The 23,417-nt window shown below is 40.9% G+C and overlaps 2 protein-coding genes across 7 annotated transcripts in view; one reads left to right on the forward strand and one right to left on the reverse strand.

The window, feature by feature from the left end:
• Window positions 1-23,417, reverse strand: part of SYN3 (synapsin III) — a 191,732-nt gene that overhangs the window by 90,713 nt on the left and 77,602 nt on the right. The window lies entirely within an intron of this gene.
• Window positions 1-23,417, forward strand: part of TIMP3 (TIMP metallopeptidase inhibitor 3) — a 37,585-nt gene that overhangs the window by 3,762 nt on the left and 10,406 nt on the right. The window contains exon 2 of the mRNA XM_054631627.2: window positions 21,889-21,971. Coding sequence (XP_054487602.1) covers window positions 21,889-21,971 — 83 coding nt within the window. The remainder of the gene's footprint in view (window positions 1-21,888; window positions 21,972-23,417) is intronic.

The raw sequence follows: 23,417 nt of genomic DNA on the forward strand, positions 1-23,417 counted from the left end.
AGAAGAGCTATGGCACTATAGATGTCTTTTACCTAAGCTCAAAGGAGCTCAACATTCCTCTGTGCTGGGGGAAGAAATACCTGTATCAGCAAGGATGCCAGTGGGTAGTGCTCCTCTCTGTTCTAAGTAACCTCGCTCTTGGTGAGATGGAGGTGGCAAACTCTGGGGAGGCGAAGCCAAGTTCTTAAGAGTCCCTTGGTGCTGTGGAAGCTGTTCTTTATTCCATCCTCCTATACCCATAGCACTGAGCTCACAACACCTGCAGTGGCTCCCATCCTTTGAACTGAGAATATGAGAGAAGAGCAAGAAGAAAACAGCAGAGAAGGAGGAAACTGGTGAATTTGTTTGGCCTGAAGTCTCAGCACCTAACTGAAAACCTGCCCTTTCCTGGTTTCCCTGAGTTGATTATTCCACCTTCTCACTAATAACCTAAAAGAGATGTGCTGAACACTTGATCACACATGAGATTTTGAACATGCTTTCTTTATTTTGTTGTAGTGATATCAAATGTCCTGTCTTAGCCTCTAAGGCAGACAGGTAAGGTCTACCAGACTGATAAAAAAGTTACAATAACCTGTCTCAAATTAATTATACCAATCTTTAGTGCTGAGATGAATTTAAAACTTTTTTTTTTTTTTTTTTGTTACGTGTTGTGGCAAAGGTTGCAAAAGTGTATCCACTTCAGAATCAGACATTTGTCACGGAAGTAATGATGTGATTTTATTTTTAGACTGGACTTCCCTTGGAGGCATTTTAGAAGCAGGAAATCTGAGAAGCATCCCATAAAGCTTCAAAAAAGAATTTAAAAAAAGCACTGCAAATTTCATTTTATGTGGGAAGAAATGGAGGAGATTTGTTTGACTTCTATGGAATTCCCATGTCCATGCTAATAACTTTGTTGAAAGAGGGTGTTCGTTGTGACTGGTCATGTCTCCTGACAGAATTATGGCCACTCCACAGAATGATGGCAGCTGAATTATCCTATTTAGTAGCAGTGGAAATAGAAATTATTTCTTTAGTGGTTATTATTATTATTATTATTATTTTCTTTTTTTGTATGTGGTTATGTGCAATTTTAGTTCCTTATAAGAGTTGTGGGATCTGGAGTTAGTCACTTGACCAAATGTATCTATTAAAAAACAAAAGTGGTGAAAATTACTGTTCGGAAGATGTAGTGCAGAATGTTATTTCTTTTTATTATTGCATATGCTTACTCCAGCTTTCCTGCAGGAAGTGTCTCCAGCAAGGTCTCTAAGCCAGTAGAGAGCCAGATGTTCCAACCTTAAGCCTTGGAGCTCCTGCTTTATGCAGACATTTTTTTCCTTATTTTCACTGATTTCCCACATGTTCTTTAGAACTCTCCACCTGTCAATTGCTCCTCTGATCTTTCTGGAAAGAGGTGGGCTGGTGTGAACACAGTTGTGTACAGCCAGGCACAGTATGGTGTTTTTCATCTGGGTTTGGGAAGGACCTGCCTTATTCGTGTCTGTTTTTCAGGATGAGCAGATTTGATTGTTGACCATAGGGGAAGTGACACAAGGTGTCACACAAATTAATTCTCAGCTCCATTGGTGGACTTCACATTTTCTGAGACACTACTACAGTTAATCCTGCACTTTCAGACCTTCTTGGATATGGAAACTGAGTTGCATCTGATGAAATGGATCTCTGTACTCAAGTGCAATCCCAGCTGGGGTGGGTGGGGCCAAGCATTTTTAATAGGAGCACTCATTGAGTCACCTCGGCCTAGGTTGGATGTTGGAACTACTAAGATGCAAACTTAGTTTTATGATGTAACAATGTTGTCTAAGGTCAACTTCTTTTTCCTCACAGCTCCAGGACCATGTGGTGCTCTTAGGTAGCCCAACCAAGCGTGCATCACTGAAGGAAGGAGCCTATTTGGTCTGGTCAGGAGGTGTTGGAATTAAATGAAGCTTCCACCAGCTGCTCTCTCTGGGAGTTTGGAAGAGCTGGTAAACCTGAGAGGACAGCTTGGTTTTAGTCAACAGGCAAGACCAGGCATGCTGTGTTTGCCAGCTCTGAACTAGACTAAGCTAGGGGAACTTATTTTTGGTCCTCATAATGTCAGCAGTGCCTGTGTTTGAGTTTCTCTATAATTATGGTGTTTTTTTTTTTTTTTTTCATTTCAAGATGAAGAGGCTTTTGCTCTAATATGCTGCTTATTGCTGTAGACTTTCAGGGTATGATTCTGTCTTTCACATGATAATATAAATTGGAAGCAAATTATAGTGGTAAAATGATAGTAGTGTAGAAGATGAAAGGAAAATTGTGCCTTCAAGCACCAATTAATTAAGTAAATGCAGAGTTCATTAAAGGCCTACTGTAGCTCATCTAAACCTCTGAAGGACATCCACATGTGACACTTGAAATTTTACTGGCAGAACTTTGATTCTTACTACTCTTTAAGCTAACTATCCCTTCCATAGACTTCTCTGAGACAAGGCTGATCAGAGCAGCTGATTACATTTGAAACTATCCGAGACTGTTTCAGCTTTTCCACAGCTTTGTGGCACTGAACGCTCTTTGCAACTTGCTGAACTGAAGGTCATCCCATTTGGTAACCCTCTGTGTAGAACTGCTCAGAGCTCATAGGGATGACCTTATCACTTCTCTGCCCACCAGTGACATGACTACCAATGCTATTTGCCCATAGTGGGATAGGGCCTTATTTAAAACTAGGGCTAAGCTGGGTGTGCCTTGGAATAGCTTGAGAAAAGAATGTTAACCAGTGTGAATTTCAAATTTCTGCTATTTGAAAGTATTAGGCTAGTGCTGGGCTTGAGGTAAATGAGACCAAGGGGGGATTAAATGGATATGCACCCTCTTAGACAAGATCTAAAATCTGTCCTAGTAATGAATATGGAGAGGAAACACTGAGCCAGCCTCGTAAGCCTCGTGCTCTGCGCAAGGCAGGTGCATTGTCACGTGCCTCGCCAGTATTTCACCACCTTGTATCAGGGCTGGATTTGACTTGATTGTTTCAGGTTTCTAAGAGGAATGTTACAAACACTAGAGAGCTTAAAAGCTATTGTCAAAAACAAAGTTAACATTCTACTGTAATGTGAAGTAGTTCTCTTGAGTGACCAGAGTGAAGATATAGTGCGTTAACTGACACTGTCTAATAATGTAAAAATGCAAGTAATTTCTAATAACCCTGATTACTTTATTTACTCAAAATTTCTGCCAGCTAGAAAAGATAGTGGGAGTCTTCTGGAAACATTCTTCAGAAACTCAAGACAGAAGTCTCTTGAGCTGCTTGGTGCTAAATTTAATGTTGACTATGAATAGTCCAAATTCCTGCTAGTGTTTATATAAGACCTTTCTAAAGGGCAATTTGAGCCCTTAGACACAGTATACAGACAGTAAAACTCTAGTTAAATAGCAGAGAGGTGCATATACAAAAAATTATATTAAACCTCATAAAAATCAGCTATGGTTTGCCTGCAGTGTAGAATCTCATTTTTACTTTAGAAAGAAAGGAGGGGGTTTGGGGTGTCCCTCCTTGGACAGAAATGTGCCAAGAACCAGCAGAGAGCAGTGCTTGGGGAGTAGGGAGGCCATGGTCACTTTAGGGATATGGTCTTGGGCTGTGCTAGTGGGTCAAGAGGTCTGTGTCAGTGGGCTCAGCTTTGAAAACTTCTGTCTTTATTACAGGCTGGGGAAGAGAATAGTAAGAGGCTCAATGGGAAAGCTGTAATGGGAGAAGGTAATTAGGAGCTGCAGGAGTGGCAAAGACCCTCCAGAGAGTATCTCAGAGTATAAGGAGGAGAGAAGGACTCCTGGAGAAGGTAAAGGTGCAGTGTGGAAGCCCCAGTGAAGAACTAGTGCAGGCTTGTCAAGCCAGGAGTCACTAGCTGTGACACATGGCAGGCCGCCCTGCCTGGAGCTATGGGAACTGTGTGGGGCATGCCTAAGGTGGATCTTACCCATCCAGGAGAGCGAATGTGCGCTTGGTCTTCAGAGATCACTTCATTAGGAGAACCACCATAAAACAATCTGCTATTCTATTGATTGATCCCTAACAGCCTGTAGCATGGTAATTTCTGACTGGCAATCGAGGCTTAGGCTTTGAAAAAACCCAGCCATGGATGGAACACATGCCCTTTATATGGACTCCAGCCAAGCTGTTGCCTTCCTCCATTCAGATGAATGCAAAGTTCCTTCAAGTAGCCCTTCAAGAAATGCAGGTTGTATGGGTGTGTGGGCAGGGCTTGGTCTTTTATTTTTGCCAGGTGAGTTACAAGGAAAATACTGCTTAGCTGGAAAATTATTCACATTGAGCAGCAGGAGAAGCAAATGAAGTGAAGCCATATATAACATGCTGTCTAAAGGCACTTTTGAAATACATGATGTAATAAGCTGCCCCACTACAGCCAGGAGATAAAAGGAGAGTGTGCAGGTGGCAGAGCCATCATTGTTCAACATGTTCAACTGATCCTGGGCAAAAATACACACTAATAAAAAAATCTACAATCTTCCTTAACTAGCTGTCTGTTCCTAAAGTGTCAGAGCTCTGTAATCCTGCTGGTTCATAAGAGTTTAGAACCAGTTTATTGGGGAGGTAAAAAGGCATGTTAAAGGGCCCAAGGAGGGAAAAGCAACCTCATAGATTTTCCCCTTTCTTAATTCCTCAGTTATGACATGAACAAGCTCAGCTTTCTGCTGGCTGCATGATCACTGGTACTTCAGCAAAGCAGCTATAAATTGCACCAAATTTACACAAGAATGAGCAGGTAGCAACGGCTAAACCAGGTGCAACAGCATGAAGGTAACACATTATTACTTCTTGCTCCCTACTGATTAATTAAAAAAAAAAAAAAAAGTCACACAACAGCCCATAGGAAACAGGAGTACTTCTGTTTCAGAGGGCTATATTTAAAATGACCCAACTCCTGTTGGCCTAGAATGAAGGACTTGAATTTTAACTCCCTCATGTTGCATTGTAATTACAGTATGGAGATTTCAACATCTGTTTCCTTTTCTCCATGTTTCCCTGAGTATTGGGTGTTACTGCAGTGAAGTCAGCAGGGAGGCCTGCTGGCATTATGTTAGTCTGTTAATTTTCTATAGAGGAGCACTGAAGCATTTGTTCAGACAACACATTCAATCTCTCATGCTCAGTGAATACACGAACAAGCAAAGATCTTGCTCCTCTGATGTTTAATCAGCCCTCTCAAATTTCATGGATCAGCTGTAAATAGGAAGATTTTCCTCCAGTGAACAGGTTTTGTTGTTTGTCTCCAAACAGTTAAAATGCAAGAGAAAAAAATGCTCTTGCTTGTACCAAGACAGGAAGACTACAGAATGGAAAACTTCCGCTTAACTTTGAAAGACGGGAAATAGCTGGTGTTGGAAAGGGAACAGGTAGAGGAGGAGTGAGCCAGGGGATATCTGTGGCAAACCAGCTATTCCCCAGACACTTCTTCAGCTCTGTGTTCTTTTGGGGGATGGAGTTCCAGGCTGACCCCTGTGCTCCAAGCCCTTTATACACTTTCCAAGCACCCACCCCAGTTCTCTACTTCCTGCCTCCTCTGACACTGCTATAAATATCCTGCCTGCCTTTCATAGGTCCAGAGAAATGCACATTGCAGATAAAACGGATCTGAGGTGACAGTATGAAACAGCTTTTAGACCGGCTCTTGTGAAGTGAGTGACCGTTGGGTCCTCTGCTTTATCTTGTGAAGTGTGAGGTTTCTGAGTCCCCTGCTTTAAATTTCTTTAAAAGTGAAACATGCTCCTTATTTATCATGCTCACCTCTGGATTAGGATCCATGGGTATTTTTCTAAGGAAATTATTTCCTCCAATAAATAATGTGCTACATAAGGCACAGAACTGAAAGCTGAAAGAATTCTGGTATTTGGGAGAATGTAGGGTGGGGAAAAGATGGAACTAGCTGAGAGACCACACTGCATGCAAAGTATAGCACTTACAATACTGAATATCTTAAATGCTTTGGTGAGGTGGATCAGTCCAAGAGGAAATAAAAGAGTGAAGTGATCCCTGGGGCACTGAAATAGCCATCATGTACAGTACTTCAATAGCCACAAAATACCCAGCCCTCCCTTAGCATCCTGCAGGGCAAAAATCACAGAGAAGCGTGGGAAGACAAGAGCTGCAGTTCCTGTGCAAGAAGTTCAGTATTGAAAAAGATAGTGCTGGGGTGGGGGCAGGATGAGTTCTTAAGCCCTTTGTTTTACTTTTTTAAATATGAAGAGCAGCACCTATCCCTTTTTTTTTTTTTTTTTTTTTTTTTTTTTGTTCCCCAAGGGGTTGGGGATTAAGGATTTACATGGTTATTTCCTTAGAGGATCAAGATAAAAAAAGAGACTTCAATAAGTCTCTTTCCATCTTCTCTACAGACAGTATATTTTCAATAGAATTAAGCAGCTGTCCTGCTTTCCCCCACTGTAAAACAGTTTGCAGCTTTACAGAGAAGTAGAGAAATAGAAGATTTTATAATATCAGATAGAACTTCTAGGTGTAATTTAGGAGACTCCAAGTTATCACAGAAAGGTTTTAAGGCATTCAGACAGAAGTTCAACTAGATCAGGTGACAAATAGCTAGTGACCTTTATCAGTATTTTGCCTTTAACCTCTGTACTTTGGAACTAACACGCTGCAGCAGAACCTATCATAATGAGTCATTTGCATCATCCAGTGCAGCTGGAGTCCTGGTACTGATAAAATATAACTCCCAGAAGTGTGGTGTGGGATACTCTCATTTTCCCAAACCTCCCTTCTCAGGCTGTCGTTTTAATTCCTTGTTATTGGAGATTGATTCAATCCATGGAGTTTTAAGTTCCTTCCAAAACTCTATAGAGACATATTTCAACTCTGAAGTCTTTTTTTCTTTATCGGGATGAGTGCCTAATCTACCTCCCACATGCATTCTAAATTGTAGCTATCTCTTGAGTTTGCCACTGTATTCTGTTTTCCTCTTTTTCTGTTTGACTGGGAGATCAACAGGGTAGAAAGCAGGTCCTTGCCAGCCTTTATTCCAAGGTTTAAGTTGACTGAAGAAATGGTGTAGATTGAGATCATCAGACCGCACCTGTTTGGTGTATTTGGCTGTATGATGGGAAACAAAGCTTTCACTAGTACCGGAAAGTTTTCAAGCCAATAGGTTCCTTCCTGTCAGTGCAAGATTTTGTGTTTGTTTCTGCATGCCCTTCTCACACTGATTTCCTCTAGTACTAATGGCTGTTGGAAGAGCTGGACAAAGGAAAGCACCGGGTCTTTCTTTCCCTCCTGTTTCAGAAACTGCTTTCCTGTTTGTCCTTTATGCAGCATGGCAGCTTGGGCTATTGACGTAAACTTTGTTCTTTGTGCTGTTCAAAGCTCTCCTCTTCTAAATTTGACATTCTACTCACATTGCAACTGCTGTTTTGACAGAAAGAAGGAAAGAGGAGAGAACAGGATTCTAGGTGGTAGTTGTCTTGGCACACCTGGGGATTCACATTTTTGTGCAGGTTCAATGTTTGTACATCAAACTGTCATAATCCTGCACATGGCAGGATTCCTCCAATACATACTCCTCAATATATATGTGGACCAACGTTGGAAAGATTGACCAAAGTTGTTATTGAAACACTGTGGTGGTGCTTTGAGGAAGCATCACTAGGTTGCACTGTTGAAAAATATGGGAAAGACAGTTTTGGTTCAAAAAAATATCCAGGACCTGAATGGGAGAGGAAGAATTCAGAGGAGTTTTCTAAGAGTAGCTTAGCCCACTTGGTTCCCTTTTCTGATGAAATCCACCAGGGCTTGCAGTATCCCATCTTAATCCCATGGCAATTAGGACCAAAATGCTGATGTATGTGATTTTCCCACTGAATTTTGGCTGTATTTCTTTATTCTACTTTTTCACCTCATGTGAACATCACTGCTGGAGTTGCTGCAACATGCTACATTGTCATAAACATACTGAGATGCAGTAATGTGGACAATCATTGTACACTGGGATGAAAAGGTGTTAAATAAAATAAAATCTTGTTTCTGTGTATTCCCAGGGTATTTTTCCTTGCCAAAGACCAAGCACTGAATGGAACTATACACTCATGAGTTAGCTACATGTTTGCCTGCCAATTTAATAGGAAGAGTAAGCAGGATCTGTTATGCTTTTACCCAGAAAAACAAAACTGTGTTTTGGTGAGATTTCACTATAATGATGGTGGTTTCAGATCAATTTTGGTTTTAGAATATATAGGCAGCAAAGCTAAAGCTGACAGAACCAGGCAATGCTGGTCTGCTTTCTGCAGAACCAGTAATGTTTCAGCTATTCAAGGTTATATTTCTTTTCTGCCCTGTTTGGAAGGTGACAGGGGAATCCTTAATTGTCTTGTTGTGTTTTCCTTAAAATCCCTTAACAGAAAATGTTACTGCAATCTGAGGCAAGGAGAATGTAATCTGTGGCTGTTTTGCATAGTTGGATTTGTTGTTTTTGTTTTTAAGCCAACTTGTGACTCTCTGAGGCTAACACTGTTCCAAATCTTATTAATAGCAGTCCATGACATTTTAGAGGTTTTATCTTTTCATTATTATTCATACATGCTCATTTCTGAATTTGCTAATGTGCGCTTGCACTTCCTCAGCTTCCTTGCTTGTGGAAGGAAGCTGTGGAAGGAAACAGTGTGCACCAACAGCATGGTTTTGTTAAGTGGGGTTCTGCTTATCCCCACAGACTGTTAGACGTGAACATGAAACTACACATTGTAAGCTACACCTCTGATTTTTTTCAGGGGAAAAAAAGCTCTGTAACTATTCTTAGTTGGTATATTATGTGTGAAATGAAGTAGTTCCAAGGGGATGAACAACTGCTATTCAGATAGGGTACGTTTATGCTTTGGTCTTCTCCTCAGAGCTACAGCAGTTCAGTGTTCTTGACTCAAAGTGTATCCTTGGGGTAGGAGCAAATCGGAGCGCGGGCAAGGTTGCCAAGCCCAGGCTTAGACGTGTGCCTCGTGTGCGTGTGTGTACATCTCGCAGTTCGGTGATGACCCCGGTGACTTCTTGAACTTTTAATGACAATGCAGCTGTCTGTTCATGGTGCTAATTAACCCAAAATCTGATTCCTCCCTCCCCCTCGTTATCCATTGCGTGAATGAGATGTGAAAACAAGAAGACGACTTTTCCCGTGCCCTTAGGGCTGTCTGAGCCTGGCAGCAGTGACCCTGCCTGAGCCGAACTGAAAGAGCTGCTGCGCAATGGCCCATACGCCTTTTTAATGGACTATTAAGATTTCACCTTCTCCCCCTCCCTCCAGTCCTGTAACAATTTGGAGCGATATGGCACTTAGGGGAAAACAGCTGCAGGAATAACTTCTCTTTTGGAAAGCCAGAGACAGCTGTTCAGTTTGTAAGTATAGGGATTCCTCCACTACTTATTTAGGGCCTGATCCCACTCCAGTTAGAATCAGTAGAAAGTTTCCAGCTGGGTTCACTGGGCAGTTGAAGGAAGCAGCTTCAGGAAGCAGCCTGCAATCAAACAATACTGCTTCAAAATGTTGGAAACAGAAAAGAAAATTAAAGTAGGAAAGCATTTATCACAGAGTTGACTTTCTGACTTGACTGCAGGCTCAAAGTAGAAGAAGTAAGCAGGCTGATGAGGAACAGGTTAAATTAGTGTTTGTGGTATCCTAAGTTGCTTTAAAAAATGGTTTTTGTAGGTCTACGTTTATTTACAGTCTGCAGTGTTGGCAGACTTCTACTGGCACAGTGAATTAAAGGACGGATCTTTGATGTTGAATGCTGATTTTAGTTTAGATGCTCTGAAATCATAGGGGATAATGGCTTACTTTTTGAAATTATGCAAGTTCTCAGTACCTGCAGCTCTCATTTGTATGAATTTACATGCCATGTATGAAAAATGAGGAGAAAAATGGAATTACTCTTGCTTCTGTTATTAGAGATTGTTGTTGTCACCTGATTTATATACAGTGGAAGAGAAGGCTAGAAACTTGCTGATGAGGGTCAGATTTTCTGCTTCATAGAGAATTTTGAAATGGTAGAAGTTTATTCCATCTGAAATGTGAGGGAAAATGATAATATTGGAGTTTCAGCATGACATTTTCTAGGAAAAGCTATTCAGATACATCTGAATCTAATGTTTTGAAGGATTAATTGAAAATGTCCAATTTGACTGAAGGTGTCTTTCATGTCAACATTAAGACTTCAAGTGCAGTTGAAGAGAATTGCTGATGTAGGTTAAAAATAGTTCAATTTTTTTCTGAGAAAAAAAAGAAAAAAACCAGTTTTGCTGGAGTTTATACTTTCTGTAGAAAATTGTGACTTAAGTAAAGCCATGATCCCTGACAGGAAAAAGCCTTTCCAAAAACATCCCTGATGGCTTAACAGTAACAGCCTCCCCTTCTGGAAGTGATGATTTTGGTCAGGTTACATGCTGCCTCTCAAGCTGGGAGAGATTCCAGTTCATTAGTCCTTCTAGGCTTATAGTTAGCTTTTTCTGAATGCTCAGAATTCCCTTTAAAACACAAATCTAGCTTTTCCTGAATGCTGAGAATTCCCTTTACAACACAAAACTAGATTCCCTTTGCTTGCTCCAGTCCTTGTCAATAGGCTGCTCTTGTGTTTGCTGCATTAATGAACAAACAAGTTTGCTTTGTGATTGTGTTGCTGCCAGTGGACTGAGACGAGGTATTTCCCCTTGTATTTCTGTTAGTTCCCTCCCTGTCAATGTTTAAACAAGCTTACACCTGTGTTCCAGGTGCAAGCTTAACTCCAGCCCTGAAAAGCCGGCTCTTGGGAGTGTGGTTCATTACTTTGCCAAAATAGTCCTATTACAGCAATGTCTGAGAAGACTGAGACAGGCAGGAAACAGTCAGGCTTGGTGGATACCCTGGAAATCATTACCTTTCTCTGTAAACATTCAGCACTGCCATATCCAGAGAACTTCTGCCTCCCAAACAGTTAATGGGCCTTAGAGCATTCAAAAATAGCCATCATTGTGCCAGGGCAGCTGTGAAATGATTACCCAACCACATCTTGTGACCTTTAGGTTTTTTTCTAAAAAGTTACAAGGACACCTAAGAACTGATATGGGAATGCAAGCTTGTCTCCCTCAAATTGGAAATTTATGAAAGTTTTCAGTAAGAATTCTTTCTGAAGCTGTCAAACTCCAGTAGCACAGATGAGCTAAGTGACTGGTACATTCACTTCAGAGTGAATCTCCATCAGATTCATGTGATCAGACTTGAGCATTTCCATTTAAAGCAAACCCACTTATTATCAGCACTGTCTAAGAATAAAACAACATGGGTTAGTCTTTAATTTGTGTAAATATTTGTTGAGCAAAATAAAAGTCAACAATTGGTGTTAGACAGGCACACATAACCATTCAGTGTGTTCTCTGCACTTACACAAGTCTGGCTAAGAATCATAACTCATTAATATGTCATTGGTAGCATCAAGGATGTATATAAGCACCCTAGTAATGATACAGTACTTCTGGGAATCCATTTTGATTATGGTCTACTGGGTTGTTCATGGATACGAAATTCTGATGAAAAGTATGTGTGAGGAAAGTTTGGGCAGTAGAAGAATGAGATGCAGTTTCCATAGAACACCTTAGGCTAGTCTGTCAGTAGGACAGTCAAGGAGTTTGAGCAAACTGTTTAAAGAAGGAAGGTGACTGACCACTGGCTATCTACCTTTTCTGCTGTCAGTGCTCTGTGTCATTGCACAGGGAGAATCCTGTCTTCAGAGCCAGAGGATGCACAGCGTGCAGTATTTGTGTTGCTCATGTAAAGAACTGGTGGTTTTGGTTTTTTGGGGATTTTTTTTGGTTGGTTGTTTTTTTACCTGATTTTCACAACAAATCAACACTGAGTTCTTGAAGACTTCTAAAGTCAAAAGTGAAGGATGATGCTTTGGAATGCAGTTTTGACAGGGCACTACAGGGACTTCTGGAAAGTTCTGGATAGGTGGGCAGATTAGTTCTATTGCCCTGCTATTGTCCTAAGCATGACCTTGTATTGTCCTATCCTTGACCTGTAGGCTGCTGGGAACTGTGTTATGTGAGGCTCACTCAGGACTCAGGGAGGTTTCCTACTTGCTTTAATGAACAGTGAATCAGGATCTGAGTACTACACCTAAAGCTTTACGTGGTGCTCAGACTCCATAAAATTCTTCGTGTACCTAAGATCAGCTACATGGTAGTAATTACTGTGATTACATAACAGACATTAATAAAATGAGCAATTAGTAAATTCCTTAAGCATTGTGATATAACCAGAACTGTGTCATGGATGTGTCCAGCGTATGTGAACAGTCTGCAGATGCTGGCAGCTTGAGAACAATTGATAATGTCTCCAGAATGGTGGGAAAAGATACTCTTTTTATTGGGGAAATTATTTGAATGCAGGTTTAATTTCAGGGTCTGGCAGACCAAATACTAGGTCCTGTCAGGCCCAGTGTGAATAGGAGCAGCAGAGCAGTGCCTGTAGGCCTGACCTAGTTAAATATGTGTACCTCTCTGGTATGGACAGCTGCTTAGCGTGTCAGTGTAGCGCAAGTTTTGTAATGCAGGAAGGAATTTGCAGGCCCACCCAGTACCCTTGAAATCTATACATGTTCCCAAACAGTTCTTCCTCTCTAGCTCCTACGTGCAAAATTGAGCATAAACCATGTGATCAGTGGAGTGCGGCCTCCTCGCAGAAAGCTGGCACCCATCCCAGATGGGCAAGGTGCTGGAGCAAGGAGAGTCCTCTGAAGTAAGTTGATGAAGCAGGGAGTGTCCAGGCCTGGGGCTTTTGATAATCTCTCTTTTGAAAGGTTTGCGTGGCTGTCAGAGATGCCCTACTTCTAATGCATAGATGAAAACTCACTTCAGATGTTCTCTTTAGTAGGACTGTCTTTCCTCCTCCTTTTCCTCCTGTTGAACTGTTTGGATCTGGTGCCCAGTAGGTTTGTGGATTGCACAGTGGGTTAAGAAAGACTAATAAATTGGCAAATCTAGCTCAAAAATTTTTATATTGCATCCTTAAAAAATACAGTGATGAATTTATGATGCTTGTTAACTCTGGTTATACCCCAAGGGAAATCTAGCACCAAGGACAAAAACGTGCCAGTTCTATGTGTCTGGTTTTACTGAAGTTTCATTATTACTTGTAATGCCAAGTAGCATCTACCAGGTTCAAGCCCTGGGCATTCACTTGTCAAGTGCTGGATCAGAACATCTTCCCTCACCTCCTCTTTGATGTATGTGAGCCCTCTCTTGGCTGCTTAGTGGAGACAGTGGGTTTGTCCTGAAACCTGATTCTAAGCTGCAACACAACAGCCTACAGAAGAAACTACCATAGCCCCATAAAGCAACTTATCTACAACTTTACAGGCTGGGGACTTTCCTTTCTCAGCAGAATTGAAATTTCTGGGTAATTTATCGTAAAATAAAAGAAAAAAAATTCAGAAGGGTGTGTCTACATTGCCTCTTCAACCTGAAATCTCATTGTGTGCCCATTTTGATATACACCAGAAAACAACATCATTTGAGAATTATTTAGTTTTAACAGTATTTTGTTCTTTAAAGAGTGACCATGACCTCAAGAGAAAAAAAGTCTGCCCCATGTGAATCAGAATGGGATTTCTGTGATTGTGGTAGGTTCTTGAAAATATCACTTGATCCATTTTAATCACTTTAGCACTTGTTCTTGCAGTTTATCATCATGATCTGTGGAAATAGAAGATCAGCTTCATTACAGCTGTATCACTAAATCACAGGCAAAGGACATATTTTCCTCCTTGCAGAGGCTGCTCCCCTAACTGTACTCTTTAGGCAATTCATCTCTCATCATATGCTCCAATTTGCTTTCCATGTTACTGCTCACTTGATGGGTTGGGAAACGATCAATGCCAGATGCACATTCCTTTCAGGCAGTAAATGCTCCTGCAGCAGTAAGTTATGCGCACCAGCTTCTTGTTTCATTAAAATCACATATGGTTTCCATTTGCCCCTAATGGGTCTCACATCAGCTCTGCCATATTCTCTGAGTGGAAAGCTTAGACCTGTGGCTCCTTTGAACAGTTCCAAAGAACTGTGGGAAACCAGAGCCTTGTCTCAGCCTGGCTTCCCCTGGTCTGCTATGGAAGTACTGTGTCAAGAAGTACTTGATCTGAAAGAGAGGGCTGAACTAAATCTTATTCTATTGCACCAATTGTATGTAGACAAAAGGAAACAGAAAAGGTGTTTTGAGCTGAGTATTGCTCTGAGTCATAAACTTGTTATCCATTGTTGTAAGCTGGCTTTGGAAGAGCTTTTGTGTGATAATTTTGACAACCATCTTTCCAACACTGCTAACCTTGGCTGAAAGCATTTCTGCCTTTGGCAGTTGTCAGAGACACAAAATGAGGCAAAATGCACTCTGCTGAAAACAGTCCTTGGAGAATGCACTCTGCTGAAAACACTCTTTGGAGAGAGATGTGAGATGCCTCTACTGTGCTCTGTACATGAGACACGCCCTTCCCCTCCCTCCACTTGTATCATTTTTCCTTCCTTTTCTCTGATTCTTGCCTACTGCCTTTTGCCTTAGCCTGAATTTAACTTCCAGTGACGATTTAAAAAATATAGGTGGAAAGTAAAAAAAAAAAGCCTGCCAAAAGGGAGACAGAAAAATGTCTAGTTGGCAGGAATGACATTGTTTTCTCCTTTTATTTTTCCAGAGTGTTCTCAATGCTGTAGGCATGTTCATTACATAGTCTTCAGTGTCTCTGCTTAGATCTATAGCAAACCTAGAATGTTTTGTTGATATAAGTTGTGAGACTAACCCAGCAATACATGTAACTCCAGTAACTCAACTCTGTGCCTGATCTAGCTAATCTCTTATGTCTACCTGGCTTCACTGAATTTAGTAGCTGGTAACAACAGACAGTGGGTTTTTTTTTTCTTTCTTTCCTTTAGCTTCTCTGTGTTTTTAATGAGGTATTTCCTGAAGCTAGTTTTTACATGTACTAGCATCTACATACGGATCTAAGAGATTCTACTTGGACCTTTTAAATGAATATAAATGCATTTTAGATCCATCTATTCTTCCTTCTCCATTCAGTCTTCCTTCTGTATTCCCCACGGCGTGTATGATGGGGAAGCAGGGGAACTAACATCAGGAGTTAAATGCAGGGGAAGTGCTGGGCAGTTGAGAGTTTGAGCAACTGGCCAAGTTGCATATAGGAACCTGAAGGAAATGCCCAGAAGAGAATTTGCAGAATTTAACAGAAATCTCTTGTTTCTCTCTGATTCTTATGTATTTCTAAGAGTGCTTGGACTTCCATAGGATCAGATGCACCATATAGGGAGGAAGAAAATGCTTGATACTGCTGCTATCACAAAGGTTGTATCCAGTTAATAAGCTACAGGTGAAATGCCAAGCACTAACCAAGTTCTGCTTGGTTGTTTTATGCAACCTTGTGTCTTTAATTTATGGTCTTGTTGGGAGGACTAACTTTCTCCCAAGTAAGTATATGCTAAAGTATATGCTATTCTAAAGAAGCATATACTTTCTATTCTAAAGAAGCATATACTTTTTGAGGTGATGGAAGGTCTGACACAATCAAAATCTTGTATGAAAAAGTTGTATCACTCCTTATTTTGCAGTGTTAGAAGTCAAGAAGCACAACATGTTGTGCAAACAGAATCTCAGTGGCAAGGAAATCTGCAGGGATGGGAAATGTGGTTAATATTTAGCAAGTGTAATTGTGATCAGTTGTTTAATACGCAGCTTAGGCCTGGGCAAACCCATTTAATTGCCTTCCACTTTTCTTTGGGGTGGCCTTCAAACAGACTTGCCATGCCACAGAGAGGGGAAGTTTTTTTGGAACTGTAAAACAAAGGCCAAAAGTAAATGTCATAATTCTGGTTAGAACAGGGGAAGGAAAGTTATCTCTGTCTTGCTTTCCTGTTTTTATTTAGACTTCCATTGTTAGTTACCAACACACTTGCTGATGTAAATGCACGTCCTTTACAATGTGATATTTATGTGACAACTGACTGGCAGAGGTGAATGGTGTTGAAAAGGTGCTCTTTCTCTGTTCATGTTCCTGAGAGCACTTTGAAAAGACAAGAAGTCAAGATTTGGAGTGCCAATAATGGAAACTAGTTTGTTGGTCAGGGTATGAGAAGAAGGCAACCAGCAGTGAACTTCTTAACTTCACTACCTTTTTTTTTGCTTCCTTGATGTTCTTTGGTGATGCTGTGTACCAGCACAGCTGAATTTGACTTCTTCAAAGACAAAGCAAAAAGGGTTTGGTTTGCCTTTTTTTGGCTTTGGATGAAGGTCATGATGGAATGAGGCAAAAGAAAACTTCTCCGTGGTATTTTTTCAGCCTTCTTGTGCTTTGCAAGAACCCTTCAAATTCAACACTCTAATTTATAAAAGAATTCTGTTTTGGTCATGGAGGAGGAAGCAACTTTCAGTAGTAATAGATCATCAAGCTGGCTGGAGGCTTCTGTTTTTTCCCCTCTTCATAAATCCCCTGCTGTAATCAGTGTTTCCCTCTCCCCTCTGCTTTCCTGTGGAAGTGGAGGAATGGGTGAAGGGCTGCTATCTATTCCCTCTCCTAAACCAGGCACCAGGTACTTGCTGCTCATAGAAGCCTGCAGCCACTGGGCAATTCAATAGAACCTCCCAAAAGGCTGCAGACAGTTGGGCCACACTTACAGTTCAAAGGACAAAATCCACCCCTAGTTATGGTCCTCTGGTTTTAGGGCAACCAAGAGTGTTGCCCTAAATAGATAGTAATTGCTGACAGATCAGCCAGGGCAGTGGCAAGAGGAATGCATCATGTGAGAGTGAGTAAGGGAGACAGCAATTCCATCTTAGCAGCACCATCAGCACCACTACTAGAAAATCTGTGTGTAAAAGCATCCTGCTTTGACCACATTAGGGGACACTCCCATAAATGACACTCAGTAGTGTGCTAGGTATACTCAGAGAAGTCTAAAACATACCAGTTGCCTTAGCCCTGTGTGATGTGAGCCCTCCAGCATGTACCAGCACAGAAAGGAGTTCTTGTGAGGCAGATCAAATGAGAGAGCTGCTAGTAAAGCTGGTAAAAAGGTCTCAGTAAATTGCTCATGGAAGTGAACACTTGTATAGTCTTTGGATAAATAAAATGGCAACCATCCTCCTTGGCATATCATGTGTCTGGTGTTGAAGCAGTGTTTTTAAGTGTTGGTGTAGTCAATGGCCTTAGGACAGAAGGAGCTTCTCTTCAGCCTCCCAGTCATGTTGCTGCTCCCTATATATTTAACTTAGCCACTATGTCAGAGAATGGCCTGGGAGAATAACTTGTCTCGTGTGTCTCCATTAGTAAACAAGTCCTCCACATCCTTCACTCACTTAAGTGCAATGAGCATGCATTTCAGCCAAAGCTCTCACTTAAAATTACTTATATTGCACACCAATAAAATAAATCCTTGAAACAATAATGAGAAGTGTGGCAGTTGTTACCCTCCTGAGCTGTTCATGGTAATTGGTCACAAGGGAAATGGGTTTGGAGCAAATCCTGGTCTCTGAAGGGTGTGCCTCTATTTAAAATGCTGTTTATGGATGACAACTAGCCCACTTGCATGAAGGCATCTGGTTCTCATGGTGCAATTGAGCAAGCAGCCGGGATTGGTGGTGTTAGGCCGGGTCTGTACTGCTGCCCTCTCATCAGGGGAAGGTAAGATTTGGGACAGGGTCACCATCTAGTGGCTGGTCCCGATAAAGGACACGGGCTGAATTGAACCAGGACATATGATGTTGCATATCGGTGGGGAAAACGAGCTGCCACACATGTAGTAGTTACTCTGTGCCTGGATGGAATTATTTGGTAGCTGAAAGTCTTTTCACTGTGTTGTTTCCTCAGCTTAGCAAATGCATGTTTTAATCTCTGTTTTTCTGCTCCTTGACTCGTGCAAAGAATGCCTTCTGACATCTCAGATGTAAAGTCAATGTCCTCTTCTGCTTCATGCCTTGCCTTTAGGCCTATTCTCCCTTGAATCCTTGAGAAAATGGCCACAGAGTAAGTGATAAGATAAAGAGTATTCGAGTTAGATATGTATGCATATGGGCAAATAAAAGATCAATTTCTCTTGTTCCCATTCTGATTTGTCTGCCTTTGTAGGACCTCATCCCATGACATTTGGAAAAGATGTAGGTGATTTTTGCCTGTATTTATGAGTGTTCTTGCACCTGCAGACAGTTTGTACCACACTAGAGATGCCAGGGAAACACAAACCAGTAGCTGCTGGCACTATACTAGTCCTTGCAAATCTCAGCCATCTCTGTTTTCCTAACTACCAAGCTAGTTTACATTTTAAAAATGCAAACAAAAACCGCAAAAAAAGCCAAGGAAAAGAGATAAATACACTAATAATTTGTGATACATTCTTAGATGCATTTCTTGAATACTCAAACACAGCAGGTTATTATTTTAATTATTTTTTTTAGAATATCAACTAAAAGCCTGGTTTCCTTCCTTTCATGAGGGGATGTTTCCTCCCTCAATTTTTTAATCATGTCAAATTTTGAGAAGCAGTACATATGTTTTCTCCTCTTTGTATCATGGCATGGCTGCCATGCTTATCTTACCAAGATTTATATCCTTGTCTAATTTAGCTTTTCATAAATAATTACAAATCACTCATGAGACCTTGCCAACTGCTCCAGTCCCACAAAGTGACCTGACCTGAAACCCCAAAGTACTGAGAAACATTCATCTTGGAGTATTTTCATAGGCAGTGCTTCAAAGGAATTGTGGTTTAAAAATATGCAGCTATTTTGGTGACCACTTGTGTGGGATAAAGTTCCCATCAGTAATAGCAGGACTGTAATAGAGCTTCAAGGAGAAGGGAGGAGCTCAGGAGAGCAGTCACAGCACCTTTTGCCTCATTCTGCTCAAGAAGTAGGAGTCTGCAGCAGTAAACAGTTGACTTCATTAACTTAACATGGACTGAATTTGCAACAGAAATGCTGTAAATTTCAGATAATTTGCAGAGGGTGGAAAGTTCTTCTGGCAAGTAGGCATGGCCCCTGCTCAGTCAGGAGCAATGTTCTTTATTTTCTGTCCAGGTGTGAATAGTGGCTCAGCCATATAACTGGAGAATGGTGGCTTGAAGGAGCAAAGATAGGGATTGGGAAACACGGGGCTGCAGGTGTGCAGTGTGGAGCTCTGCTCTGAGCAGGGTGTGCAAGTGGCTCTCGTGTGTGGAGCCTTAGGGGGTTGAAGCTACACATGCAAGAGCAGTTCTGAGCAGTTCTGTCCATCCAGCATTTCTCTTCAGTGGCTCAGAGGCATCTCATCCTCAGGGATGGGAATGTAACCACACAAATTAAAGGAGATACACTTAACTTGGAATGTCCTCTGCTACTTGGCTAACAGGTTGTTTTTTCCTTTAATATGGGAAAAATTGTGCAGGGTGGGTTCTTTTTTTCCTTTCTAGTTCTTCAGTGAAGAAAACTTAGCTAGAAATGTTACAATTGGAGTGATAGGGCACCTTCTCTGAAAAACAGAGGGCTTGACCCTCTTACAAAAGGCTTGAAGTGATAGCTCACGCTAAGGTTTGTCATGGCTTTTCTAGTTGAATTTGCTAGGATGGTTCTCCAACTTTATTAGGGAACAGTAATAGAAAAATACAGACCCTTCTACTTGTTTGCAAGGGTATTATTAGTTGAAATCACAATGCTCTTATGTCCTAGTAGAGGTATGCATTTTTAATATTTCGTGAAGCTGTTGGTTAGTCCATAAATCAAAGCTTCTGTCTGAAATGGCTGTGGTACCCTAAGTAGAAGTCAAAAGACTGACAAGCTAGGAGTGAAACACATGAAGAAAATGGTTTTTAGGTATTTTGTCAGCAACTGAGAATGTGCTTGTGGTCTTATATGCTAACTATGTTCTGGTTTGGAAAGCCTAACATTTTGTAACACTGACTTTTAGTATATTTCTTATAATTGTCAATAAGATATAAGATTTTTTTTGTTCATGTTAGATGTGTTGGGCAAACACCAATTTTTTTCAATTTCAGTGTATCAGCAAATGAAGAGAAGATTTTTGACACTCTCTGCTATAGACTCCAGTGTTAGTGAGCTGTCTTGGAATTTGCAAAACCTTAAGGAATTATGTTCTTTCTCACTGACCCTTGGACAGTCTGGTTTCTGTAGCTTTGCTGGTGGTTGGGGGCAGCAAGGGAGGAAGCTAGTTCTTTAAAGACTTTTGCAGTCCTCAAGTACACAGCTCAATATGGCTACTAAAATTTGAAGATGAGAGTAAATTGAAGTCAGAACAACTTGTTAAATAGAAGAATCAATGAAATTGCTTTTACTGCCATTGGGAAATTAAAAAAAAAATTGAAATTTTACACTTAGTGAATGAAGGTTTTGTTGGTTCCTTGAATCAAAGCCAAGACTGTCTTACCTAGTTTAAATTTCTTTGACAAGTCTGGCTGAAGCACAGGATATAAATCAGAGCAGAGTGGATTTGTCTTCATTTCACACCACCCTCGTGGAACAAAGTCCAGGAACTGGTGTGTAAAACCAGACCTATCTATTCCCTTAAATCTGTTCTTCTGATCATTCCAAAAGTTGGGACAAGCTTTTTGTCTCCTTAGTTGGACCTAGGTAGCGAAAAAAACCTTAGTCTTCTCTTTTTCCTCATTCCTTCCAGTGGGCTTCTGCAGATTTGAAACGAAAATGCAGCAAGATGTTTGTTTAATGTCCTTTATATTCAGGAAAAAATATCGCAGAACTTTGTTGCTGCTGTTAGATAGTGTTGTAATGCAAATAACTCACTGTATTTTCCTGCTTTCACCTCTTTAGCCCATTTCTATGCCTCCCTGCGTTTTGTTTTGGTTTTCTGTGATAGATTAAAATGGATAATGCCTGCCTGTCCCTGAGTTTTGCTCCTCTGCTGAGATGAGCAGGTAGTTGAAGAACTTTTTCAAAGAGGATAGATAGAACAGTTTTTAAAATTTTCTTTTGTGTGTGTGTGGAATGCCCCAAAAATGGATGAGCAAGAGAACCCTTCATTAAGCACTGACTGTAAACTTCCCACTAGATAAAAAAAAAATCCTTATCTATGAGACCTCAAAATCCTTATCTGTGTTGGGTTGGGCTCAGTTGACATTGCTGTAGTGCATCTGTGGTACACTGGCAGTACCTGTGCCACAGAGCACGCACTGCCCCTTGTTATCCATGAGGAAATGCAGTGCAAGGTACATAAGATCTGATGCGTCAGCTTTAGTTTGTCTTCCAGGTGACTTCTGGCTAGCCTGGCAGCTTTCACTGGGCACTTGGTGGTTGCTGAATAATCCAGTTTGCACAGTAGCTGTTTGTTCAAGGGAGCATTTGTTAGTTTTGTGGCCCCTCAGAGGTGGCAGTTGTAATGAAATCCCAGATATGAGATATTCCAGTGCCCTGTACTGAGTTGTTATGTTTATTGGGAAACAGCTGCAGTGGGCACACAAAGAACAAAGTAAAAGTACTATCCTATTGAACATCATCCTGTATGTTGAGAGTTAAGGCACTACAAACTTTGCTTAGTGCAAAGATTTTAATCTGTCTTGGTCCCAGCTACAGTCTGCTCTGCAGATTTCAGTGAGAATTAACCACAAATAATGCTTGTTCTTATTCTTCATACAGAACTGGATTTCCTCTAAATAAATACCTGCTTTGCCATCCCATTTTACATACCTTCACTATGTGTGAGACTTAGAATAAATTGAGAGGAAGGTTGACCTGGACTTTTGTTTATTTTACAAGATAACTTATGTAAACAGATTTGTGTTTTTGTTGTTTGTTTCTTTTTTTAAGTGGACGATATAGCAAAAATGCTGCGTAAAGTTGTCTATAATTTGCATTCTTTTTCTCTCCCTTATGACAGTGATCCGAGCTAAAGTGGTGGGGAAGAAGCTCATGAAAGATGGACCCTTTGGAACAATGCGATACACGGTCAAGCAGATGAAGGTATGTTTGCAGACATTTCCCATGGGCTAGGAAATATGGTAAGGAGTCTAATTAACACATAATAACAAGCACTTTGCATATTTAACAGCACCTCCACTTTTTGTACTGGCCATACAGAAGGGAAGGAAACCAGCAACTGGTAGAAACTTGCCTGAAGAGGGGAAAGGAGCAGGAAGAGATCATTCCTGACATACAGTGCTGAATACCTGAATTCTCCCATTATTTTAAGATTTCTGGTAGTAAAAGATGCCAGATGGTCTTCTCTAGGTACTGAAGAAGTGTTTTGTGTTCAACATGCACAGTGTTAGACTGGAAATGCCAGCTTTTCCATGCAGCACAATCATTAAATCCAAGAAGGAAATTATGGTAGGGGGTCTGCCAGCCTTGGGAGAGTGCTCATTTCTCTTCTTTCCTTGCTTTCTTTGTGATCAATAGTTAGGATTACAGCATTTTTTCCATCTACAAAACAAATGAAAATCATATAGTGAAGTCTTTATATAAAGCTAAAGGGAGCGTTGTAGCTTTTAAATACCGTCGGCTTAGAAGAGCTGTGAAGTATTGATTCAGAGATGAAAAGAGGTACAACTACACCAGTTGCTCGATTTCTTTAGTTTCTTTCTTCAGAGCTCTAATTCTTTGCTGCACAAACTGCACTGAACCTGCTGCTTTGGACTTGGGTTTTTTTCTTAAACTGCCCCCTTGTTATGTAATGCTAAAAATCAGCACTAGATTGTTTTTCTTGGCAATGCCATTCCAGTCATAAGACTGGTTTATGTCTTTAGGAAAAAAGAAAAAAAAAAGAGAAAGGGAATGGAAAAGCTTGGCAGAGACTGCAGAAATCTGAAACATATTAGACAAAGTAAAGGTTCAGAAAAAACCAGTCACTTGCTTGCCTTGTAACAGTAACTCTCTTTATAAGGCAGTTTATAGCTAAGCACGAAAGCCGGGAGGAGGAGACGCAAAGCCTGTTTCATAAGCTGTCGCAAAACCATGCACGTAGCCAAATCTGGTCCTAGCATGGCTTTTCCACAAGAGTGGAATGCCTGCACTTTGAATAAGAGGGCGTGAGGTGCTGGGCTTGTTGACTTCCTTAAAAACCTTGAAAATTTCTCTGCAAGATTCCAAAGGAAATATATATTTGTAAAAAAACCCAAAATAAACAAAACAAACCAACAACTGGTTGTGTTGGCAATAATGAGATAATACTGCTTTTTTTTTTTTTCTTTTTTTTTCTTTTTTTTTTTTTTTTTGTTATGGCTGTTGTTGGCTTCATCAAGCTTGCAGCACTCTGCCTTTCTTCTCAAGTTTTGTCACTCTCCAGCTCAGCAAGTGTACCCTGCTTCACAAAACTACTCAGTGTCTGCATGCTGCAGTGGCTTCATCAGCTTCTCTTTCTGATTTCATCCTGGTCTGTCCAGTACCACTTCTTTTCCTCCTTCTCAGCCA

Source organism: Agelaius phoeniceus, chromosome 5, assembly GCF_051311805.1.
Source record: "Agelaius phoeniceus isolate bAgePho1 chromosome 5, bAgePho1.hap1, whole genome shotgun sequence".
Classification (NCBI taxonomy): Eukaryota; Metazoa; Chordata; class Aves; order Passeriformes; family Icteridae; genus Agelaius; species Agelaius phoeniceus.